We start from the raw sequence: 21,514 nt of genomic DNA, 5'->3' as shown, positions 1-21,514 counted from the left end.
TAAGTGAACTATTTAGAAAAATACATTTTATGTACACTTGTGCACTTTTGCTGATATTAAACTACTACCGCTGGACGTAACTTCTCACCGTCCTCCAAAAAGTACACTGAAAAAGTGTCAGTAAATGACAACCATTTTCATACCCCAACTCATATCTTCTTATCTCATTTCATTTCATTTTAATACCACGTTTCACATTAATCAACTTCATTTCATTTCACTTCATATTAACTTAATTCATTTAAAAATAATATTTATAAATATAAAAGATTAGGTAGGTTGTACACCTTTGCTTTTCCAATTGGAAAAGTTTGTGACAGTGACAGCTGCTTGCCAACTTTCACTGACACTGACATATTGTTTTCATTTTGTTGGATATTGACTATTATTCTGTTTTTCGCATTAATTACGCTGATCATTAAATTAGTAACAATATATTATTCAAATACTTAATACTGAATAAGGCGTTAATATATCAACTTTACGCACCAATCACCATGACTTCAACAATGCCTAATGATACAAATGAAGAACGTCGTCGTAGAGTAAGTACCCAACTACATAATATGAATAAATATACAATGATGATCTCTATAAGATTATTTAAAGAATTTTATAGTCTGTTGGACGTTAATAAACAAGTTTTGTAACCGGTTCTAATATTTAATGTTTTCAATGATTTCATTTAAACTGAATATGATCTAATTTCCATCGAAATTTCTCGAGCTAGCAAGTATTTTTTCCGACAACAAAGAAAGTATAACGACCATCTAAAAGTACAGTTTGACTAGATATTGCAAATTAGTTAAAATTATGGTAATTAAAAAAATATGCTAAAGATATGTTTAATAAAAACTGATAAAAAGAAAGAAAAGCAGCTATGGCTTAAATGGATTACTTAACTTGACATATAAAAATTAACAATATTTGTAATCTACTTCAGCCAGTACTTTAATATTGTTTTCAAAACCATGAATTTCAATCACTATAGGTACTGCTAGGTCCTCTTCCAGCAGGTTTTCTTCGTGCTGATGCTACTTCTGACGGTGTGGACTCTGATTATGAAGCTGCACTTGCTTTACAACAACAGCTATATGGTGCTGCAGTATGTAGATTCTTTATTTTTAATTTAGAATGAACTACATAGTTTTTTGATAGAAACATAACTTAATTTATATATTTATAGTTTTAAGATGTCACAATGGCCTATGGGAGAGGTTTTTTTAAGTCATAACTCAGGAGTATTGAGTTCATACCCTTTTATAAAACATGTTTTTGAAATTATAGAATCTATAATTGATGATATTTGTAAAAAAAGTTACTAATTTATGAAATAAATACTTAATCTGATTTTTACTAATATTGAAAAGTTTCAAAACAATATATAGTATGATCACAACTGTACCTATACTATAGAAAACAGATGCTGTTGGTTATAGTTTCAGTTGACTTTTTAGCGTGCTTTATTTCCTATTTAAGCTGAAAGCCTTGTGAAGCTATGTCAGCTTTGAGTGCTATTCAACCACTTTAGCTCTTTTGGTCTCAAGGTAGTGGCAATCATGTTCAGATTGATCATCTGTCTACTTGGAGCTGTAAATATAATGGTGATAAACTGTACTCATTTGATTTAATTATTTAATTTCATTGCAGAATTTTATTAGTGTTTAGGTGAATTTAGTGTTATTGGTGAGTTAGTGAGGACAGGCAATACAATAGAATTGAAAAAAGATAAGTCTTCAAACCTTTTCCTCAAGATGGTGGATGACTATATAAATTTTGTCATGTACGTAGGCTTCTGTAACTTATCTATCACATCAGGCTATGAGCCCTTTGTTCAACTATGTAGTAATAAAATTTTCCTTCAATATGTAAAGCTAATTATAATGGATGAAATGTTTCTCAGGTACCACAAAGTGGCCCTCCAATGACAGCGAGACTAAGTGTCACTATAGCTCAAGCTAAGCTTGTTAAAAATTATGGTAAGTATTTTTTGAAGTGATAAAAATTTATAGGTCCAAATTTGGCCAATGTTTATTACATTTACCACAATAGCATATGCACATATGTATGCATGATTTATTTAAATCTTACACCAATAATCAAGATCAGAAAGCACATATTCTACATGCGTTTTTTTTAAATTGAATATGGTTCTGCTAATCTTCTTATCAAAATAGGATATCTCAATGAATTTTTTTCTTTTGTTTGTGATATCTAAGATAAGCTGTGACTACTTTTGACTCATATTAGAGATGTGTAAAGTGCTTTGTTGCTTGCATAAAGTTTGATTATAATCAAATTGAATTAGACTTAAAAATTCACAAAATAAACTAATCAACCTTTTTTTCTTTTAAAAGACGCAGAGTCGATAAGTTAAGTGTACTACATCCATATTTATAAATCAACATGGATTCTCTAAACTATCTCAGTATTTGCTTAAGAAACAAGCAACATTTTTATTTTAACCTTGTATTCCGTTTGAGAAGTCATTCATGCCCTAATTTTTTATCTCTTACCTAATTCCTCCGTTTTACTGATTTGATTTTCTTTCTACTGCAAAACAATCTTGCATTCCGTCTTAAAAGCGACTTTAACTGTTATTCTAAAGTAACTGTTTGCCTTGTAAAAAGACCATTTGGAGTGCAGAATACAGTAAACTATTAGTACCAAAAGTGATCATATATCAATATTGAATGATCCTCCTTGAAATATGAACATAGGACTAACTCGTATGGACCCGTATGTTCGTGTGCGTGTTGGACATTGTATATACGAGACTCACACTGATCCGAGCGGCGGGAAGACTCCGAGATGGAACAAGGTCATTCACTGGTATGATATTTTTTTTTTTTTTTTTAATTGCTTTCGTTTGCAGTCTAACAAAAGGATTTAAATTCAACCAAGGCCAAGATTCTTGGCAATAAAAAAAAAAACTATGAGAGGTGACAATATTAGGTGATAGCTGACTAGATAGCATAGAGATTCGCAGGTTTTATGTATGGCACTCAGTGTACCTAAAGGGCGTCACGCACGGCGAAGATACTGTAATATAATCAACATTTTGTATGAACACATGGTTAAGATAATATACATTTGATAGTTCATACGAAATGTATGGCGAGCGATATTGCATGTTAAGATAAAATATTATAGTATCTTCGCCGTGTGTGACGCCCTTAACACAATAACAAATTAAATGACGCGTGGGGTCAATGTTCTCGTGTGACACATATTACGCTGCGCTGTATATTTCTTGAAACTACAGGTACATACATTATTATATTTCTTTTAACATGTTGGGGACCAAGTATTAATTTTTCACATCACAACTCGTTAAGTTACTAAAAATTATAACTTACATCATTATGTGCTTGTTTGCAATATTGGAAGAATGGGCTTTATGAATTTTAAAGCTAGTACTTTGATGGCAAAGCCAAAGAGGCAAGTTACCATGGATATTTGCTAGTTAAACTGACATCAGTACACTTTTTATACTATGCGTCCTATACCGACAGTGAACTAGTAAACTGGTGGTGGATTACTGGTGGTAGGACCTCTTGTGAGTCCGCACGGGTAGGTACCACCGCCCCGCCCATTTCTGCTGTGAAGCAGTAATGCGTTTCGGTTTGAAGGGTGGGGCAGCCGGTGTGACTATACTGAGACCTTAGAACTATATCTCAAGGTGTGTTGCGCATTTACGTTGTAGATGTCTATGGGCTCCAGTAACCACTTAACATCAGGTGGGCTGTGAGCTCGTCCACACATCTAAGCAATAAAAAAAAAAATCTGCCGCGAAGAAGTTATGCATTCATATCTGAACGTGAACAGAAGTTATACCATACAACTGAGACTTTGACTTTCATTAGGAATTGGTTCAGTGGTGTAAATTAAGAGACTACTGTGTGTAAGAGACTACTACATGAACCGACTTACGTAATATCTTAACCCAGCTAAAAATATCAGCCCCTAAGTACCTACCAAGAACGAAGAAATATAAACCGTTTATAAGAAAGCCGGCTCGTTCGAATTTAAGTGCTTACTCTCCCTTAAACAGAATTCTTTGGGACTACAATAATGTCCACGGTAGTGCGGTCTCCGTCAATGTTCATTCGGAGATGTCCGATTGCGCTGAACTAATTTGATGATCACCATGTTGGTGCAACTTAATAAATAAAAAAGTAAATGAACCTTTTTTCGTCTCAGTCTCCTACCACCCGGTGTGAATACAATATATTTGGAGATCTTTGACGAGTGCTCATTTACAATGGACGAGCTGATTGCTTGGACCCACATCACTATACCGCAGGCCGTTTTGAATGTAAGTTAATAATAATTTAAAATTTCAGTTATAATTCATTTTCATTCATTTATATAATTCATTATTCATTATTTTGCGGTAGGCAGCGGCTTGGCTCTGCCCCTGGCATTGCTGAAGTCCATGGGCGACGGTAACCACTCACCATCAGGTGGGTCGTATGCTCGTCTGCCTACAGGGCAATAAAAAAAAATCATTTTCATTTATAAAAAAGATAATACAACGAACAAATAGACAATTTGTTAGACAGTTTGTAAGTCCGACAACTTTCATTATTACTCCTAACATATACGTTTTAAGTGTAATTTCGTGGTATTCGAATATCAAACACATATGTTTTAGGGTGAAACTCACGAAGACTGGTACCCCCTGAATGGAAAACAAGGGGACGGCTTGGAAGGGATGATCAATCTTGTAATGAGCTATTCAGTAAGTGCAACTCATTTTTTGCTACATTTAATTCTAGTGCGTTCGTTTCGCTGGCTTCGTTGCAAGTCAAAACAAAGATAAATTATATTCTCAATACGTTTATCAATAGATTTGCGTTATCATGAAATCGATGAATTTGATTTTCCGGTCTTCGACAATTGTTTTATTGTGAGACAATATGAACCTGATTTCCCTTATAAACCTTATAAGGCTTTTATTTTTATTAATAACTAGCTGTACCCGTCCGCTTCGTTGGGTATTTGAAATTATCATTATTATTTCTCACCCCCACAAAGATTCTCAACATTAACGCCCACACAACTGGTGTAGGGATTCCAACACTCATATAAATATTAGGTCTATCCATTAAGGTACATGTATTTTCTATATGGATACCAAGTTTCAAGTCTGTTGGATGCATGGTTCAGAAGTTAAAACGGAACATCCGTAAAAAACACTAGATTTATATATTAGTATAGATTTTTCTCTTTCACTTTTGCTTGCACTTTGACTAGATAAAGTAAGTACTTGAGGTTTATATTAACATCTCATGCAGCCATTACAGTAACATGATAAAACATGAATAGTTTGATCAAAATCAATCAAGTAGGTATATTTGCTTAATGGCTAAAGATAAGACGACACGTGTGTTCGCATCGAGCGACGCAACCAGGTACCATTTTTTTAAGGAATATGCACCTTAAAATTAAATGAATGAGTAAAAATTGAGTGCGAAACTTTCGGTAGGCAACGGATTGGCTCTACCCCTGTCATTGCTGACGTCCATGAGTGACGATAACCACTCACCATCAGGTGGGCCGTATTGTTCGTCTGCCTGCATGGGCAAAAAAATGCGGGAACCTATCATACGGTTAGCGCCTTCAACTGTTCACACATGGCAATATTACAACCAATAAAAAATATCCTGATTAGATGTTTTCTTTATTTATGTCATTATAACATTAAGGTTTTTATCTTGGCTTTATTTAATATATTTTCAATCATCGTTGAAACAATTAATCACATAGAATTTTGAATATATTTTTTCCTACCTAAGCTGATGGTCTAGAGAGACCATATCATCGTCACCGGGCTAGTAGTTGAGCTCACGGGGCTCAAACCTAACCTAACACGAACTCTAGAAAGAGCCGTGCTTCTCAGCATCTACCACCGGATCAGAAACACGACCAACTGAAGCCGAATCTTATTGTATTGTACCTTTTATATATATAAACTTAATTTGAAATTGTCACTAGCGAGATGCAAGGATCTTTCAAATATCTTATGTATATCTAGCATAGCTACCGCTATGTATGGACACTTCCGTAACTTTAAATATCTTGTAAGTCGGATTATCTGTTGTCATTTACTTGCCGAGCCCTTCGTCGCAAGCGACGGCTTCGACGAGAAAGATGACCGGTAGTTTTGTAAGAGTTCGCTTAGAAGTGCGCATTGCACAGGTCGGTCCGGCGGCGGTAGCCTCGTTCCCGCCGGTGTTGGTGGTGCCGAGCACCGGCATGGGGTACGCCGCCATGCCCGTGTACCCCGCCCCTCAGGCGCCGCACCCACCCCCCGCTCAGCCCGCACAGCCGCCCGTCACCGCCGAGCAGTTGCAGCAGGTGACGTATCCAACAATGCCTTTGTCTATGTTAAAAACCTAACTACGTACAGGGGAAATTAATGACCGAAATGTATGAAGGATGTGATAGGTATAATAATAAAACCTTCTGCATAACCCACATTGCTACTGGTGGTAGGGCGTATTGTAATGCACGGGCACCACCATTCTACCTATTTCTGCCGCATCAGTAGAAGTTTAGGACAACCAATATTGTTCTTGCCCTTTTCCCTCTTTTTTTTATTTATTGCTTAGGTGGGTGGATGACCTCACAGCCCACCTGGTCTTAAGTGGTTGCTGGAGCCCATAGACATTTACGACGTAAATGCGCCCCCGATTGTGTATGCGATGGCGCCGATATAAGTTCTAACGTCTCAGTATAGTTACAACAGCCGCCTCGCCCTTCAAACCAAAACGCATTACTGCTTCACGGTAGAAATAGGCGTGGTACCTACCCGTGCGGATTCATAGAGGTCCTACCACCAATAAAGTCGGTAAGGTCTGTCGGTTTGTGGTGGTTCCAATAATGAATATCTTCTATTCTAATCAACTTTTTATTTTAGATTGAAGAAATGTTCCCGAGCATGGACAAGGAAGTCATCAAGTCGGTTCTGGAAGCAAACGGTGGTAACAAAGACGCCACCATCAATTCTCTACTTCAAATGTCGGAATAAACTTAAATTATATTCCGTATATATTTAATGGTATCTAAAATTCACGAATCATAGTGAAAGAATATTTTTCGTAATAATAAATTGTAAAGTTTTTAAACATTCACTACACCAGTTATAATTTGACCATATAAACATTTATAGAATAATTTCTCAAGTAATTTTTTTTTTTTTTAATTCTTTTACTATGATTCGTAACGTAACGCTATCTATGGATATAAAGTTAACGCGCGTATTTTCACATGACACATAAAATCATGCTTTATTTTATATAATGGAAGAAAAATGTTTATAATTACTAAGAAATTATATTAGAATACGCTTTATTGATGACCTCTAGTTAGCCAGATGTCACATTACACAAGTGCTCTCGTTGTTGCTACGTTTTATAATACAATTTATTGTAATTTACACCAATAAAAATAATAGCTAATGTTTTTTAAGAGTGAAAATAATTAAGAGCTAAGCGACAATGAAATCTCGCCTTTATTTCATGAACATGACGGTCGTCAGGACCGCAAAAACGAAAGATTCGAATTTCCGGAATTTTATTAATTAAGTTTTTAATAATTTAATTACTTAAAGCGAGAATACTGGTGTCTATAATATCTTCTGACAACGGGCTTAGATTATGTCAACACTCAACAATATTGTAAGTCCAAAAATGTAGAAGAAAACCTGCATAATTGTAGTTAAAAAATCCATTTTTACGAAATTCATTTATTTAAAATTATAAGACAATTTGTATCACAGACTTCATTCTTAGTAAGACTTAAATAGTTAACTTGGTATAAAAAAAAAAATTACTGCGCTAATGTAATAGATGTAAATTTTTTTGTGAATAAAAAAAAATCAAATTGTACAAAATATAAGTAAATTGATTAACCGTAGTATTCTGATGCAACAATTCACCCTGCTTTAAAGTAGTAGTCAACAAACAAAATAGTTTGTGATATTGTTAACGTAGTACAATGATAACATTGCTGCAATTATATTTTAATTACACTGGTAACCCTAAACTTTATATTATATCTGTGGTGCGTCGGTGAGGGGGAATGCAGTATTTCAATATTGCATCGATCTCACAATTAAATTAAAATATACATATATGTTTGAAACAGAAAATTCAAGCAAACAAAGCTGGATCAGTTTTAAAATTTATATAAGTAAAAATAAGACTGCACTTGTATGTAGTTTTAGTGGTTGAAAATCACACCAATATATTTCAATAGATCAAAATAAATACTGTATTTTATTGCGTAAAATGAACTGATCTCGCTTTTGATTTATAATAAATGTCCCCCTATTTATTAGTTTGCTCAACTTTTATTTATTATGTACAGCATAAGTGCATACATTGATTGTTTTATTTTATACAATATATTACAATTTTGGCACTAAAGTATCTAAATGAAATGAAATCTATCATTTGCTATGTTCTTAGTTGAAGATGTTGCCTTATATTTTTGTCTAAATTCCGGTATTCACTAAACAATGAGCTAGTGAAAAAATAACAATAATTACAACACCAATACATGATCATGTTTATTGCAATGCAGACTTGTTCGTATGCAGAAAGCTTTCAGCTACATCTTGTGCCAAATGATTTGCCATCGACGCGACGTTATGCTTACTGTATTATTATTATTGTTGTTGTATTTATTTTCAATTTTTACATTTTATTACAAATACAATATTAATTAAGTAATGTTTTTTTATTTACATATCGTTTGAAAGATACAATTTCTTACTGAACGAAACGGGTATAAATTCTTTAAGAGTTATTTTAGTAGTGGTCAATAATGAGAGTTTAGAGCGTTGTCGGAAGTGAGATAATTAAATAACACAACTGGTTAATCGGAGCGTTTATTCGCGACTGAACATAAAAGTAAAAAGCAACGGAGCTTGCGGCCGGAGTCGCATGTTATGACTACGAACAATTTTGTTTAATGTATAATACCGGTCACTCACATTCGCACGAATACGCAAATCCGCAAGTGTAGGACGACATTTGCAAATGATTATGCAAAGTTTTCGATGCATTCTTGGTTTTCCAAGCTGTGTCGGTTCTTTAACAAACATCAAAGCGCGCCGCGAACCGCGATCCTTCGCGTAGTCTCCCACACATTCGTGTGACCAGTTGCGCCTAGGATTGCGAAGGCAACGGACGTTTCGCTATTTTCATAGATCGTGACGTCTACTGTGTAGCGTATCTTCATCAAAAGAAATCCCATAAAAACCCCGTGGCTGTTAATGATATCTGGGAAAGAATTCAAAACTATTTTTCTCTTCAATGTTCTATTGACGAAAAAAAAAGGAGGAGAAATTCGTGAGACATTCGTAAATAAGTGTAGGAGGAAGCGCAAACGGGTTCGCAAATTGAATACCGAACCCATTTGCATAGCCGCTAAGTTTGCGAATGAATGTCTGACGGCCCTTCACATGCACGCAAATATTCGTACAATATACAAATGTTCGCGCGCATGTGAGTGGCCGGCATAACAAACTGTGTCCCTACAATTCTAATTAGTAAGGACGCGTACACATAGAACGTCCGATTTCAGAGGTTCCTTTTTAACAGATCCGTCGCTACTGGATGTAATATTCACACAGCATTTACAGAACCGATTTTAATAGATCAGACGCTACTCGATTTTCTTCATTTAGTGTATCGCCTACCTTTCTATGAAGATGGACGTTTCGTATTGTATTGGTACAATCGTCTGGATATTGGATACATCCATTTTTAATATGCTTTTATTAGCTTCAGACGTATGTATGTTAGTATGTAACGGAATCTTTGAACATGATTTTGACCCCATTCGTTTTAAAATAAAATCATTTTTTCTTACACTATTTTTAATTCAAATTTATTAAAATTTATTTTCTATTTTTTAGTTTGATTTTCTATAAAAGCGTATTTTGTTAGTTTTTTTAAAGTATTATTTATTAAGGCAAAGATTTTGTAGAGGTGCTGTGTTGAGGAATGAAACCGGTAAATGGCGGCCGTGTGCAGTACACCGCACCTCGTCAAGCCTCGCGCGTTGTATCCGATAAAACGGATCAGTATTTCCGTTGTGTGGGATTTTTTTACTGGATCCGGAATACTGTCATGTGTGTGAACTGGCTCATACAACTACATACGCTAGTTACATACGTTAAAACGGATCTGTAAATCGGACGTTCTATGTGTAGGTACGCCCCCTAACTGCGACTATGTTGAAGACGGGATTTCTTTGATTTAACCACGTCATTTCGGATCCTCCCGATCCACTAACGGTGCTTTTAGGTACCTCAAGCACCGGTCATTGTTCTCGTCGAACCCGTCGCTTGCGATGAAGGGCTCGACGACTAAATTAACCCTCAGACACAGCCCACTGAGTTTCTCGCCGGATCTTCTCAGTGGGTCGCGTTTCCGATCCGGTGGTAGATTCTGCGAAGCACGGCTCTTGCTAGAGCTCGTGTTAGCAACGTTGTCAGGTTTGAGCCCCGTGAGCTCACCTACTAGTTAAGGCGACGCTGATATAGCCTCTCAAGGCTATCAGCTTAGGGAGGAAAAAAAATATATTTATGGAAAAATACCTTAGGGCCATTCAGTCATTATATCATAACAAATATTATGCGCAAATGCGTCACCCACCATTAGATATAAGTTCTAAGGTTTCAAGTAATAGTTACAACGGCTGCCCCACCCTTCAAACCGAAACGCATTACTGCTTCACGGCAGAAATAGGCAGGGCGGTGGTACCTACCGCGCAGACTCACAACAGGTCCTACCACCAGTAATTACGCAAATCATATTTTTGCGGGTTTGATTTTATTACAAGATGTTATTCCTTCACCGTGGAAGTCAATCGTGAACATTTGTTGAGTACGTATTTCATTAGAAAATGTGGTAACCGCTTGAGATCTGAACACCGGTGCATCGCTCAACACGAATGCACCAGACGTCTTATACGTTAGGCCACGGGCCACGACGGCTATACTGGACATGACAATGCATTAACTAGTTATTACTAGTTCGTTCTTTTACGTATCGACGCTTCTACAGATCGCCTTGTATGAATCTACTAGAGGATTTAAATACAGAAAGAGACCTGTGTACAAATATTTACTTATATACAAAAACAGTTACATTTTATAGTGATTTAATCAAATAATGATTAACTGAAAATGGTAAATGGTGAGAATCTTTGTTTAAGTTCCCTTATAAATAATAATTAGATGTTATGACGTGCGGTTGCTTATTGTCTGCCCAGAATGAAACACAATCTGCAAGATATAATTTTATTTGACATTTTTCTTTTTCTTTTTCTTCGGAGCCATGTCTTCTGCTTCCTGCTTGGCCTGCAATTTGTTGGCTCTGTGTTTTATTTTAGTAATCTTTCCTATAACATTTTTAAAGCGTTCGTCTTGTTTCATTAGCCTTTTGTTGACTTTCTTTAGGCCTTCTTTGATAGTGCTATCGATGTCCTTGTCTTCGCAGGGTCGCAGGCGTTCCTCGGTGTTCACATCTGATTTGTCTTCGTTCATCTGTGACTGTATATTCTTAATTTTGGCGAGTTTCGCTTTCTTCGCGGCTTTAATACGTTGTCTCCGCGCTTCTTCTAACCTGTAAAAAAAAATCTTACATTAATCACTTGTAATGCCTATTAGTTCATTTCATTTAGTGTTTAAGCCTCCGGATGCAGAAGGTTACCCGTTATAATGTAAAGTTTTCAAAGAGACTTTGGCGGGAACGCGAGGAGTGAAGTTGTGTAATTTGTTTTATTTTGTCTATTTTGTGTTTCTTCAGGTTTAAATGTGTAATAACGGTGGTATATTAACTGTTTAATATCTGTGAAAGTGCACAAATGTGGGAAAATGAAACAAAGCCGCTGTACGTAACTTCTCGGGATCCTCCAAAAAGTCCACTGACAAAATCTCAGTAAATCACCACCATTTTACTGAGATTATATTTCAACCCATTTCATTTCATTCCATTAAAAAAAATTAAATAATTTCATTAAAATTAAAATAAGACTTGACCTAAAGGTCTTAGTTACCAGGTCATAAATTCCCTTAAAAAAAATAAAGTTTTCATCTTTGATAATCTAAAAATCAATAATTGTTTAAATCTAATGTAGTGTATTGTAAATGTTTTTTATCGGGTTTAATTTAATATTTACCCAAGACGCAGAAGGATCGATATGTGCCCCTACTGAACATTGTCTAACATAATTAGGTTATATAAATCTTATATACATTTAGGTACTTTTCTAGAAACGTTGACGGTAGTAGAATATAACTCTCCATCACCATCTCACTCCTCCCCCCCCTTTTTTCGACGCCAAGCTGGATCGTTGGATATGTCCATTTTTTCTTTTGGTATGCGGGAAAGTCGCAAATCCGCACTTGTTGTTTGCAGCAACAAGCCGCAGTTGTTAAATGCACCCATGTTTTAATTCCATTAAATATTTTCGAAATTATGTTTAAGAGACACACCTTTAACGACGTTGTTAAGTTACATTTTATTTGGCTAAAACATTTAAGAAAAAACATACCCTGTATTAACGAGGTGGGTGGCGCATTTCCGTTGTTGATGTCTATGGGCTCCAGTAACCACTTAACACCAGGTGGGCTGTCAGCTCGTCCACCCATCTAAGCAAAAAAAAAAGTTGTGATATTCACCCCTGCTCCATAAACAACGGATTGACGCCAGCTTGGATCCACCTCTTGACCCTGTAGCTGCGTTTCCGCTGTTCAAACTGTTCGTTGTCAAGCTGCGCCTCTTGTTCGCGGCGCGTCACGCTCACCGTCGTGAACACCTTCACAGCTTCGTCGTCTGAAACATTGTTTTATTTTTTAAGGTTGGCAACATTATGTATCGTAACAACATAGTTCGAATTGTGAACTGAAAACGTTCTTAATCTAAAATGGTTGAATTCGAGTGATTATAATTGCCAGTGACGTGGTTTATTTCGATTTGTTTTTTTTTAAGATCCGAAAAAGTCCTCATTTTTTTAACATCATTTCCTTTTAAGTACGTCACATAAATAATTGGTCAGCAAGAGATACAACTTGCATAATTATCAGGACATATAAAAAGAGGTTAAACGATGGCTGTTGCTGGCTACTGTCCATGGACGCCATTTCTACGTTTATATTCCACATGTTAAGGGGACCGGGCGAACTGAGTCCAATTACGTGTCAGGTCGCATCGATACTTACCATATAATATAATGCAACAAGTAAATGCAGTTTAAAAACCGCACAGTCGCAAGCAGATCTAAACATATTTTTTCTGTAATTATACTAGTTATAGCCCGAGAGCCCGTGGGATCTACCTGTATGTATTTGACCAGACCTGAATTTTCGTACATTGAGACCCCTATACCTACCATGCATGAGGTGGGGACTCACTAAGCTCAAAGTGGTCGACGCGCCGAGCGCTCAGGTAGGACAGGTACCGATTTTGACGGATTTTAAATCCATTTGACCACGTCTGTCGTTTTGAAATTTTGAAAATATATTATTATTATTATCGGAAAATAAGAATGGCAGACCATTATCGCGCATTTTACTTTGTGGCAGACCACTTTGAACATGCTAAAAAAATAAAATTTTGAAAGTAATTGACCAGATCTGCCATTGATATAATAATATATGCTGTTTATTATAGTCTTAAAAACTTATATTGATCACGGCAGACCTCTACATTGCGTACACACATCAACATATAATAAAATCTGAGCTACTACCCGGCCAGATGTATATTATGTTTTCCGTTCACTGTTTTAGAGGAATATAATTTACTTGCGATTTACTTTAGCAATGTATTTACCGAAATTAATATTTTTTTATATTCTATATACTAAACTTCATTAGTTAGACAATAAAGAAGTGAATTTTTTATGGAATAATTATAAATAATACGGTATAATGCTGATCAAAAAATAATTCAATTCCTCATTTTTATCATTCAACATTTAACTTGCCAGCTATACAATGCCAAAAAATCTAGTTATGTAGATGATGGAAGGTTCCAGCTATTCGTTAGCAACTATAAAGATTAAGACATCAATGAAAATTATAAAAAAAAAATATCAAAAATCTGAGGCAAGCTCAATACCACCGCATAAGAGTGAGCTTTATCAACAACTTTTGAGGGCCCACTATATTTCTTCTATTTGGAGAAATGCTTACAAAAAGCAACTCACAACTTTAGATCCATTGGAGTATGGTTGGATTGAGCAGGACAACATATATGCCTTCAAAGGGTTCGAAGGTGACCAACTTCCATATTTTGTGAGTGACTTAATCACCAATGTTCCTGGTAAGTTGATAACAATTCTTTCTCGAACATGTTCAGATGAATTTACGTTCATTTTACAATTTATGTTTTATTTTTGCAGTATTCGATTCAATGGTTGATGAAGACGAGTCGCCTAACGATAAAGATGACTCCGATGATGATGATGATGAATGAAGATTGATATATATAATATGTAATGCATGCATGATATATTTTTTTAACTGATTTAACACTTTTAAATTTTGTCTTGACGAAATAAAAATGAGGAATTGAATTATTTTTTGATCAGCATTGTACCGTATTATTTCTAATTATTCCATAAAAAATTCACTTCTTAATTGTCTAACTAATGAAGTTTAGTATATATAATATAAAAAAATATTAATTTCGGTAAATACATTGCTAAAGTAAATCGCAAGTAAATTATATTCCTCTAAAACAGTGAACGGAAAACATAATATACATCTGGCCGGGTAGTAGCTAAGATTTTATTATATGTTGATGTGTGTACGCAATGTAGAGGTCTGCCGTGATCAATATAAGTTTTTAAGACTATAATAAACAGCATATATTATTATATCAATGGCAGATCTGGTCAATTACTTTCAAAATTTTATTTTTTTAGCATTTTCAAAGTGGTCTGCCACAAAGTAAAATGCGCGATAATGGTCTGCCATTCTTATTTTCCGATAATAATAATAATATATTTTCAAAATTTCAAAACGGCAGACGTGGTCAAAAGGATTTAAAATCCGTCAAAATCGGTACCTGTCCTACCTGAGCGCTCGGCGCGTCGACCACTTTGAGCTTAGTGAGTCCCCACCTCATGCATGGTAGGTATAGGGGTCTCAATGTACGAAAATTAAGGTCTGGTCAAATACATACAGGTAGATCCCACGGGCTCTCGGGCTATTAGGGGTAATATGTTAATTTAATAAAATTATAATATTGTCATCGATTGTTAGTACGCATTGAAATATTCAAGTTTATCAGACGTTTTGGAATTAATGAACATTGGAAGATTTTGTGAAATTCTGTGAGGTGAAAATAAAAATAATAAAATATTATGTATCTTACAGCAGCAGCATACCTCTTTACACGGCATTGACTATACATACGAAATACATTGAGCATACCATGAGATAGCGAATTTATAGCTCGTAGTATCGCAATGGGACATTTTGCGTAGCTTTAGACCGACGTTAGCAATAACTAACTCACCGTCGATTTTGTATTCAGTCAGTTTAGTCTTGATCTGATCTTCGATTTCTCCGAGGCGCAGAATGTCGTAGGGTGTTATCAGAGATATCGCCATTCCGCTTCTACCTGCTCTGGCGGTTCTGCCGACCCTACAAAATGAACACACTATATATTTAGAGTAATTATTAAAAAAAAAAATCTAAACGTTTTACCTTTATTCTTATTTATTTAGTACATTGTTAGCAATACCCTATTTTTGTATCAAGTATGTATTAACGTTTCATTTAAAAACAATATTGTAGAGAATTAAAAATAAATGCATTTTTACTAAAAATAATGCGACGAATGTTTCAGAATGCACACTTAGGCACCAAAAAATTTATTAATAAAAAATGTGCTTAATTTCGAATGATTATATAGGACACATTTTTGAGCAATTAAAATTTCGAAAACATGTGTCGAGATGGATGGCGAAATATGTTTTTTTTTATTGCTTAGATGGGTGGACGAGCGCACAGCCCACCTGGTGTTAAGTGGTTACTGGAGCCCATAGATATCTACAACGTAAATGCCGCCACCCACCTAGAGATATAAATTCTAAGGCTTCACTCAGTATAGTTACAACGGCTGCCCCACCCTTCAAACCGAAACGCTTTACTGCTTCACGGTACAAATAGGCAGGGTGGTGGTACTACCCGTGCGGACTCACAAACGGTCCTACCACCAGTAAAATGTGGTGCCAACTTCTATGCTCATATATGTGTGTGTATATTCACTAACCTATGTATATATTCCTTAGGCTCGAGCGGTAGTTTGTGGTTGACGACGAGGTCCACGGTTGGTATGTCCAAGCCCCTAGCGGCCACGTTCGTGGCCACCAAGGTGCATTTGAGGTTGCTCCGGAACTGCGCTAAAGCTGCCACGCGTTCCTTCTGGCGCATAAATCCGTGAAGACAAATATTGTCCATCGATATCGCGTTTAACATCATCGAAAGGACTTGACATTCTCTAGAAAATATAAAAATCAACTTAAAACTTTTTTTTAAACTAATCAATTCGACATCTGTAGCGTGTGGGATCCTACTCAAATCTAGGCACGTGCCTAAACTCATAATGCATTACGTGGAGAAGTCTTGGTAGGGACCCATGGTAGAGACCTAACATCTTCAAGTTTTTTATTTATAGCTTAGATGGATGGACGAGCTCACAGCCCACCCCGTGTTAAGTGGTTACCGGAGCCCATAGACATGTACAACGTAAATGCGCCACCCTCCTTGAGATATAAGTTCTAAGGTCTCAGTATAGTTACAACGGCTGCCCCACCCTTCAAACCGAAACGCATTACTGCTTCACGACAGAAATAGACAGGGTGGTGGTACCTACCCGTGCGGACTCACAATAGCATGGGTTAATGCGGCATTGAAAAAAACACTATCTATATCTTTCTATCTTTCTATTTTGCAAGTACAGAAGTAATTTATAAGCCGAATATATTGCTGGTACCCACAACTACACCAATTTCAATTTAATAATATAATAAAAAAAAATAGGTTCTATTGGTTCAGACAAACAATACACAGTATTAGTAATTCATTTGATGGTCCAGTGATCATAATCGTAAGTTAATACCAATGGATTCAACTGTGTGAATGATATTCAGTAGATTATCTTAGCGCTTCCACAACCCATTACAAGAAATTATATCTTCGTACTCACTTCTTTGTATCAGTAAAGACAATGATGTGAGAGCTTGGTTTTGTTTCTCGATATTTCCTCAGAGTTTGCACAAGATACACATCACGGGCGTACGCAGGACAAACGACGTAGCGCTGGTCCAATGTCGAAACTGTTAGTTGTTCATCAGTTTCTTTCCATACAAGGAGTTTCTGTGCCAAATCAATAGTAAAAAACTAACTATTGTATTAAGCGGTTTTGTTAGACAATGAATTTTTGTCTGAAATCTTAATCGCCTTAAAGAGGATATTTTACTGTTAACAATTTAGTATTATGGTCATTTTACAACAAAAACAGGATCAGGTGGTGGCTGTAGATGTGCTTGCATACCTTATCACAGTTTTCTTTTGGGTTTCATATTTGAAATATAGAAAGCAAAAACATAATATTAAAATATAAAAATAATAAGTTTTCTAAGAAAAGACGTCTGTAATTGCTATTTGTAGGGTGTCGTGTAAGCCCACACAATTGCAGTCTTGGATTCCAGTTTGAAGAGTTAGGACTGCCCTTATGCTATACAATTGGACCATGACCTCATGTCTTACAGTGGTATGCAGCATCCAGATTGTGATGTCTAGGGACTACAGTAAACTTAATACAAAATATTATACAATTTCACATAGTGCCTGTATAATGCACGAAAACTGAAGGTAAGCACTGTGATATTCTTATATGATTTTAAATAACTTACATCATTATTTAAGGGTAATAATTTCGATTCACGCACATCAGGTGTAATGGTAGCTGAGAAAAGAAGATTCTGCCTTTTAGATGGTAAAGCACTGAATATTGTTTCTAAATCTTCTTGAAAAGATTCACTGAATAACCTGAAAATGAAATATGTCTTATAAGATTTTTAGTGTGTTCTTTTTTTTGTATTATGTGTTCATTGGTATATTAGTAACTAACACAATAATAATATTACATTTTTTTAGTTTTAACTATACATAGTAAAACATTATAAATAATGTAACATTATAAATACTGATCTTAATATCAATTTAATGTTTCTTTGCATATTTGTTGATTTATTTATATATGTATTTACTTCACTCAACTAATTTTTACTCTGACTTTTTTTAATTCTTTATTAGAGCCATACACCTATAAGGTTAAGTTGGCTTACATTGGCTTTAAGGAAATAGAAAAAATCCAAATATCCATTGTGCCAGGATATCTCACTTAGTAGTAGGGTTTATATAAATAATATGTATGCTTCCACGCTTTGGTATTATTGGGCTTCTTATTTTCACATGAAAGGTCTGAATGGTCTGATCTTGCAGCATCTACAAGCTCATGAAACTACTTATAACAAAATGGGTTAGAAACTTTAAAGCAATCAATAAATGGGAAATTACCTATCAGCCTCATCCAGAACCAAATATTGAATTTTCTTTAATGAGAATGTATCACAACCTGATATGTGATCTGCTAAACGACCTGGCATCGCTACCACTATATGTGGTCTTTTAGCTAATTTCAGTGACTCTTCTATTTGATCCGATCCTCCTGTCACTATGCAAACTCTGAGTTTTAGGGGTTGTCCTAAAATTGTGAATTGATCTGCAATCTACAAACTGATAACTAAGTATACAATTTAATTATTATCAAGCACACTTTAAGTAGCAAAAAACTTTCTTAAACTTAGAAATTACTTATTAGATTAGTTTACTCTTTACATTGGTAGTTTATTTAGTCTGGGTTGACTAATAAATAGACACCAAGTCTGTCTTAAAAAGGCACAAAAAAAACATTATTGGTAAGTTTTAAACTGAACTAATTAAGAAGATTTCAAAACGAACTAATGTGTAGTATTTGAAAAACCAAGAAAAATCAAAGTATTTATGAAGAATACACATGTAAATTCTTGACTTTCACAGCCAAACAAACCTGTCTTGAGAAATTTAATAGTTGAAAGCCATTTAATGCTTATTTTTAAGGGAGCAGGCAAGTATTTGTCAAAGATTCCATTCATTTTGAAACATTTTCTTTAAAGATATGTGGAATATTTGAATTAAGAGATAGATAGATATTTGTTGTAACATTAAAAATAATATTATTTACAAGATCGCCGATAAGATACCTGATAAGCCAGCTCATGTGTTGGAGTAAGAACCAATGCAAAAATCCCATATGGATCCTCGGCCAAGTGCTGGATAATGGGTAGGGCAAATGCAAATGTCTTTCCTGACCCAGTTTTGGCAGCTCCAATGCAGTCATCACCAGCCAATAATCGCGATATACAGCCTTTTTGGATTGGAGTTGGTGTTCTAATACCTAGCATATTACATATTGTTTTTTTTTACGTAGTTAAATGAATGTAATTTAGAGTTAAAATAGGGGACAAAATTATAAGTCAAATGTTAAAGGGTAACCCTGACAACGGTTTCGAAGAAAGCCAAAGAAAAAGCCATACAAAGAAAAAGTGCATCAAATTTTGTGAGCTTGAAGTTATTTTTGTGTTCCTATACCATTATGAGTAACGTACAGATGCTACTACTGAAGATAATTTTTTTCAAAATTAATGGTACTTACCCAACGTAAGCAATTGTTTAATAAGCCATGGTTTTACTCCTAACACAGCAAATTCCTTTCCATCATTCTCGGTCATCTTTACTTAATGTAATCTTAATATAATCTTAATATAATCAATCATTCAATCTAATTATATAATTATCAATCAGCTTAACAGAATGATTATTTGAATCAGCTTATAACAACAAAATTATGGAACAAGGATAAAAAAAATAACCTGAAAATAACAAATACCAACAAATATATGCCAGAAAATTATATCACATGTTGGTTCTCGTCAGGTCAAATAAATAAGTGTATAAACTGTATAAATAAACTGTATAATCTATGCTTGTCAGTGCTCTCAACTTTAAAAGACTTTTTGGCGGGAACGCGAGGAGTGAAGTTGTGTGATTTGTTTTATTTTGTCTATTTAGTGTTTCTTCAGGTTTAAATGTGTAATAATGGTGGTTTATTAACCGTTTAATATCTGTGAAAGTGCACAAATGTGGGAAAATGAAACAAAGCTGCTTGACGTAACTTCTCGGGTTCCTCCAAAAAGTCCACTGAAAAAATCTCAGTAAATGACCACCATTTTACTGCGATTATATTTCATCCCATATCATTTCATTTCATTAAATTTCATCTCAGTTGATTAATGTCTCAAATTAATCATTTTCATTTCATTTCACTCCATATTATCATTTTTCATAAAATTAAGAATATAAAGTAAAATAAGACATGACTTAAAGGTCTTAGTTACCAGGTCATAAAAACTCTTAAAAAAAATCAACTTTAAAAGGACTTTTTGGCGGGAACGCAAGGAGTGAAGTTGTGTGATTTGTTTTATTTTGTCTATTTAGTGTTTCTTCGGGTTTAAATGTGTAATAATGGTGGTTTATTAACCGTTTAATATCTGTGAAAGTGCACAAATGTGAGAAAATGAAACAAAGCCGCTGGACGTAACTTCTCGGGATCCTCCAAAAAGTCCACTGAAAAATCTTAGTAAATGACCACCATTTTACTGAGATTAGATTTCATCTCATATCATCTCATTTCATTCAACTTCGTTCCCGTTGATTAATGTCTCAAATTAATCATCTTCATTTCATTTCACTCCATATTATCATTTTTCATAAAAATAAGAATATAAATTATTATTAAAATAACATGATTTAAAGGTCTTAGTTACCAGGTCATAAAATCCCTTAAAAAAACTCAACTTTAAAAATGTTGTTACACTGGTCACTCACATGCGCACGAATACGCAAACCCGCAAGTGTGGGACGACATTTGCAAATGATTATCCAAAGTTTTCGCTGCATTCGTGGTTTTCCAAGCTGTGTCGGTTTTTTAACAGACATCAAAGCGCGCGAACCGCGAACCTTCGCGTAGTCTCCCACACATTCGTTTGCCCAGTTGCGCCGACGATTGCGAAGGTAACGGACGTATCGCCATTTTCATAGTTCGTGACGTCTACTGTATAGCGTATCTTCATCAAAAGAAATCCCACAAAAACAGCATCGCTGTAAATGATGTCTGGGAAAGAATTCAAGACTCTTTTTCTCTTCAATGTTCTATTGACGAATTCAAAAGGAGAAGAAATTCGTGAGACATTCGTAAACAAGTGTAGGAGGAAGCGCAAACGGGTTCGCAAATTGAGTATGCGAACCCATTTGCACAGCCGCTAGGTTTGCGAATGAATGTTTGACGGCCCTTCACATGCGCTCAAACATTCG

At 35.2% G+C, this 21,514-nt stretch overlaps 3 protein-coding genes across 3 annotated transcripts; 2 read left to right on the top strand and 1 right to left on the bottom strand.

Annotated features, from left to right (window-relative positions):
- The first annotated feature begins 313 nt into the window (after positions 1-313).
- On the top strand, positions 314-8,741 carry LOC101736389 (toll-interacting protein). Its single transcript, XM_038015377.2, has 8 exons — positions 314-545; positions 992-1,105; positions 1,904-1,979; positions 2,721-2,832; positions 4,204-4,318; positions 4,658-4,744; positions 6,205-6,363; positions 6,926-8,741. The coding sequence occupies exons 1-8, from the start codon at positions 498-500 to the stop codon at positions 7,034-7,036; spliced, it is 822 nt and encodes a 273-aa protein (XP_037871305.1). The 5' UTR covers positions 314-497; the 3' UTR covers positions 7,037-8,741.
- Positions 8,742-11,306: 2,565 nt separating this feature from the next.
- On the bottom strand, positions 11,307-20,197 carry LOC101743298 (probable ATP-dependent RNA helicase Dbp45A). The gene is made up of 9 exons (XM_004922618.4): positions 19,797-20,197; positions 19,345-19,538; positions 18,620-18,831; positions 17,953-18,088; positions 17,244-17,413; positions 16,308-16,535; positions 15,549-15,676; positions 12,704-12,857; positions 11,307-11,645 (listed from the first exon to the last, which is right to left on the bottom strand). Exons 1-9 carry the CDS (start codon positions 19,870-19,872, stop codon positions 11,321-11,323), a joined length of 1,623 nt encoding a protein of 540 aa, XP_004922675.1. The 5' UTR covers positions 19,873-20,197; the 3' UTR covers positions 11,307-11,320.
- On the top strand, positions 14,054-14,601 carry LOC134200106 (uncharacterized). The gene is made up of 2 exons (XM_062672082.1): positions 14,054-14,348; positions 14,428-14,601. The coding sequence occupies exons 1-2, from the start codon at positions 14,096-14,098 to the stop codon at positions 14,499-14,501; spliced, it is 327 nt and encodes a 108-aa protein (XP_062528066.1). The 5' UTR covers positions 14,054-14,095; the 3' UTR covers positions 14,502-14,601.
- Positions 20,198-21,514: the final 1,317 nt, after the last annotated feature.

The sequence above is a fragment of the Bombyx mori genome, chromosome 14 (genome assembly GCF_030269925.1).
Source record: "Bombyx mori chromosome 14, ASM3026992v2".
Lineage (NCBI taxonomy): Eukaryota > Metazoa > Arthropoda > Insecta > Lepidoptera > Bombycidae > Bombyx > Bombyx mori.
This window is presented reverse-complemented; position numbering and strand designations above follow the sequence as displayed.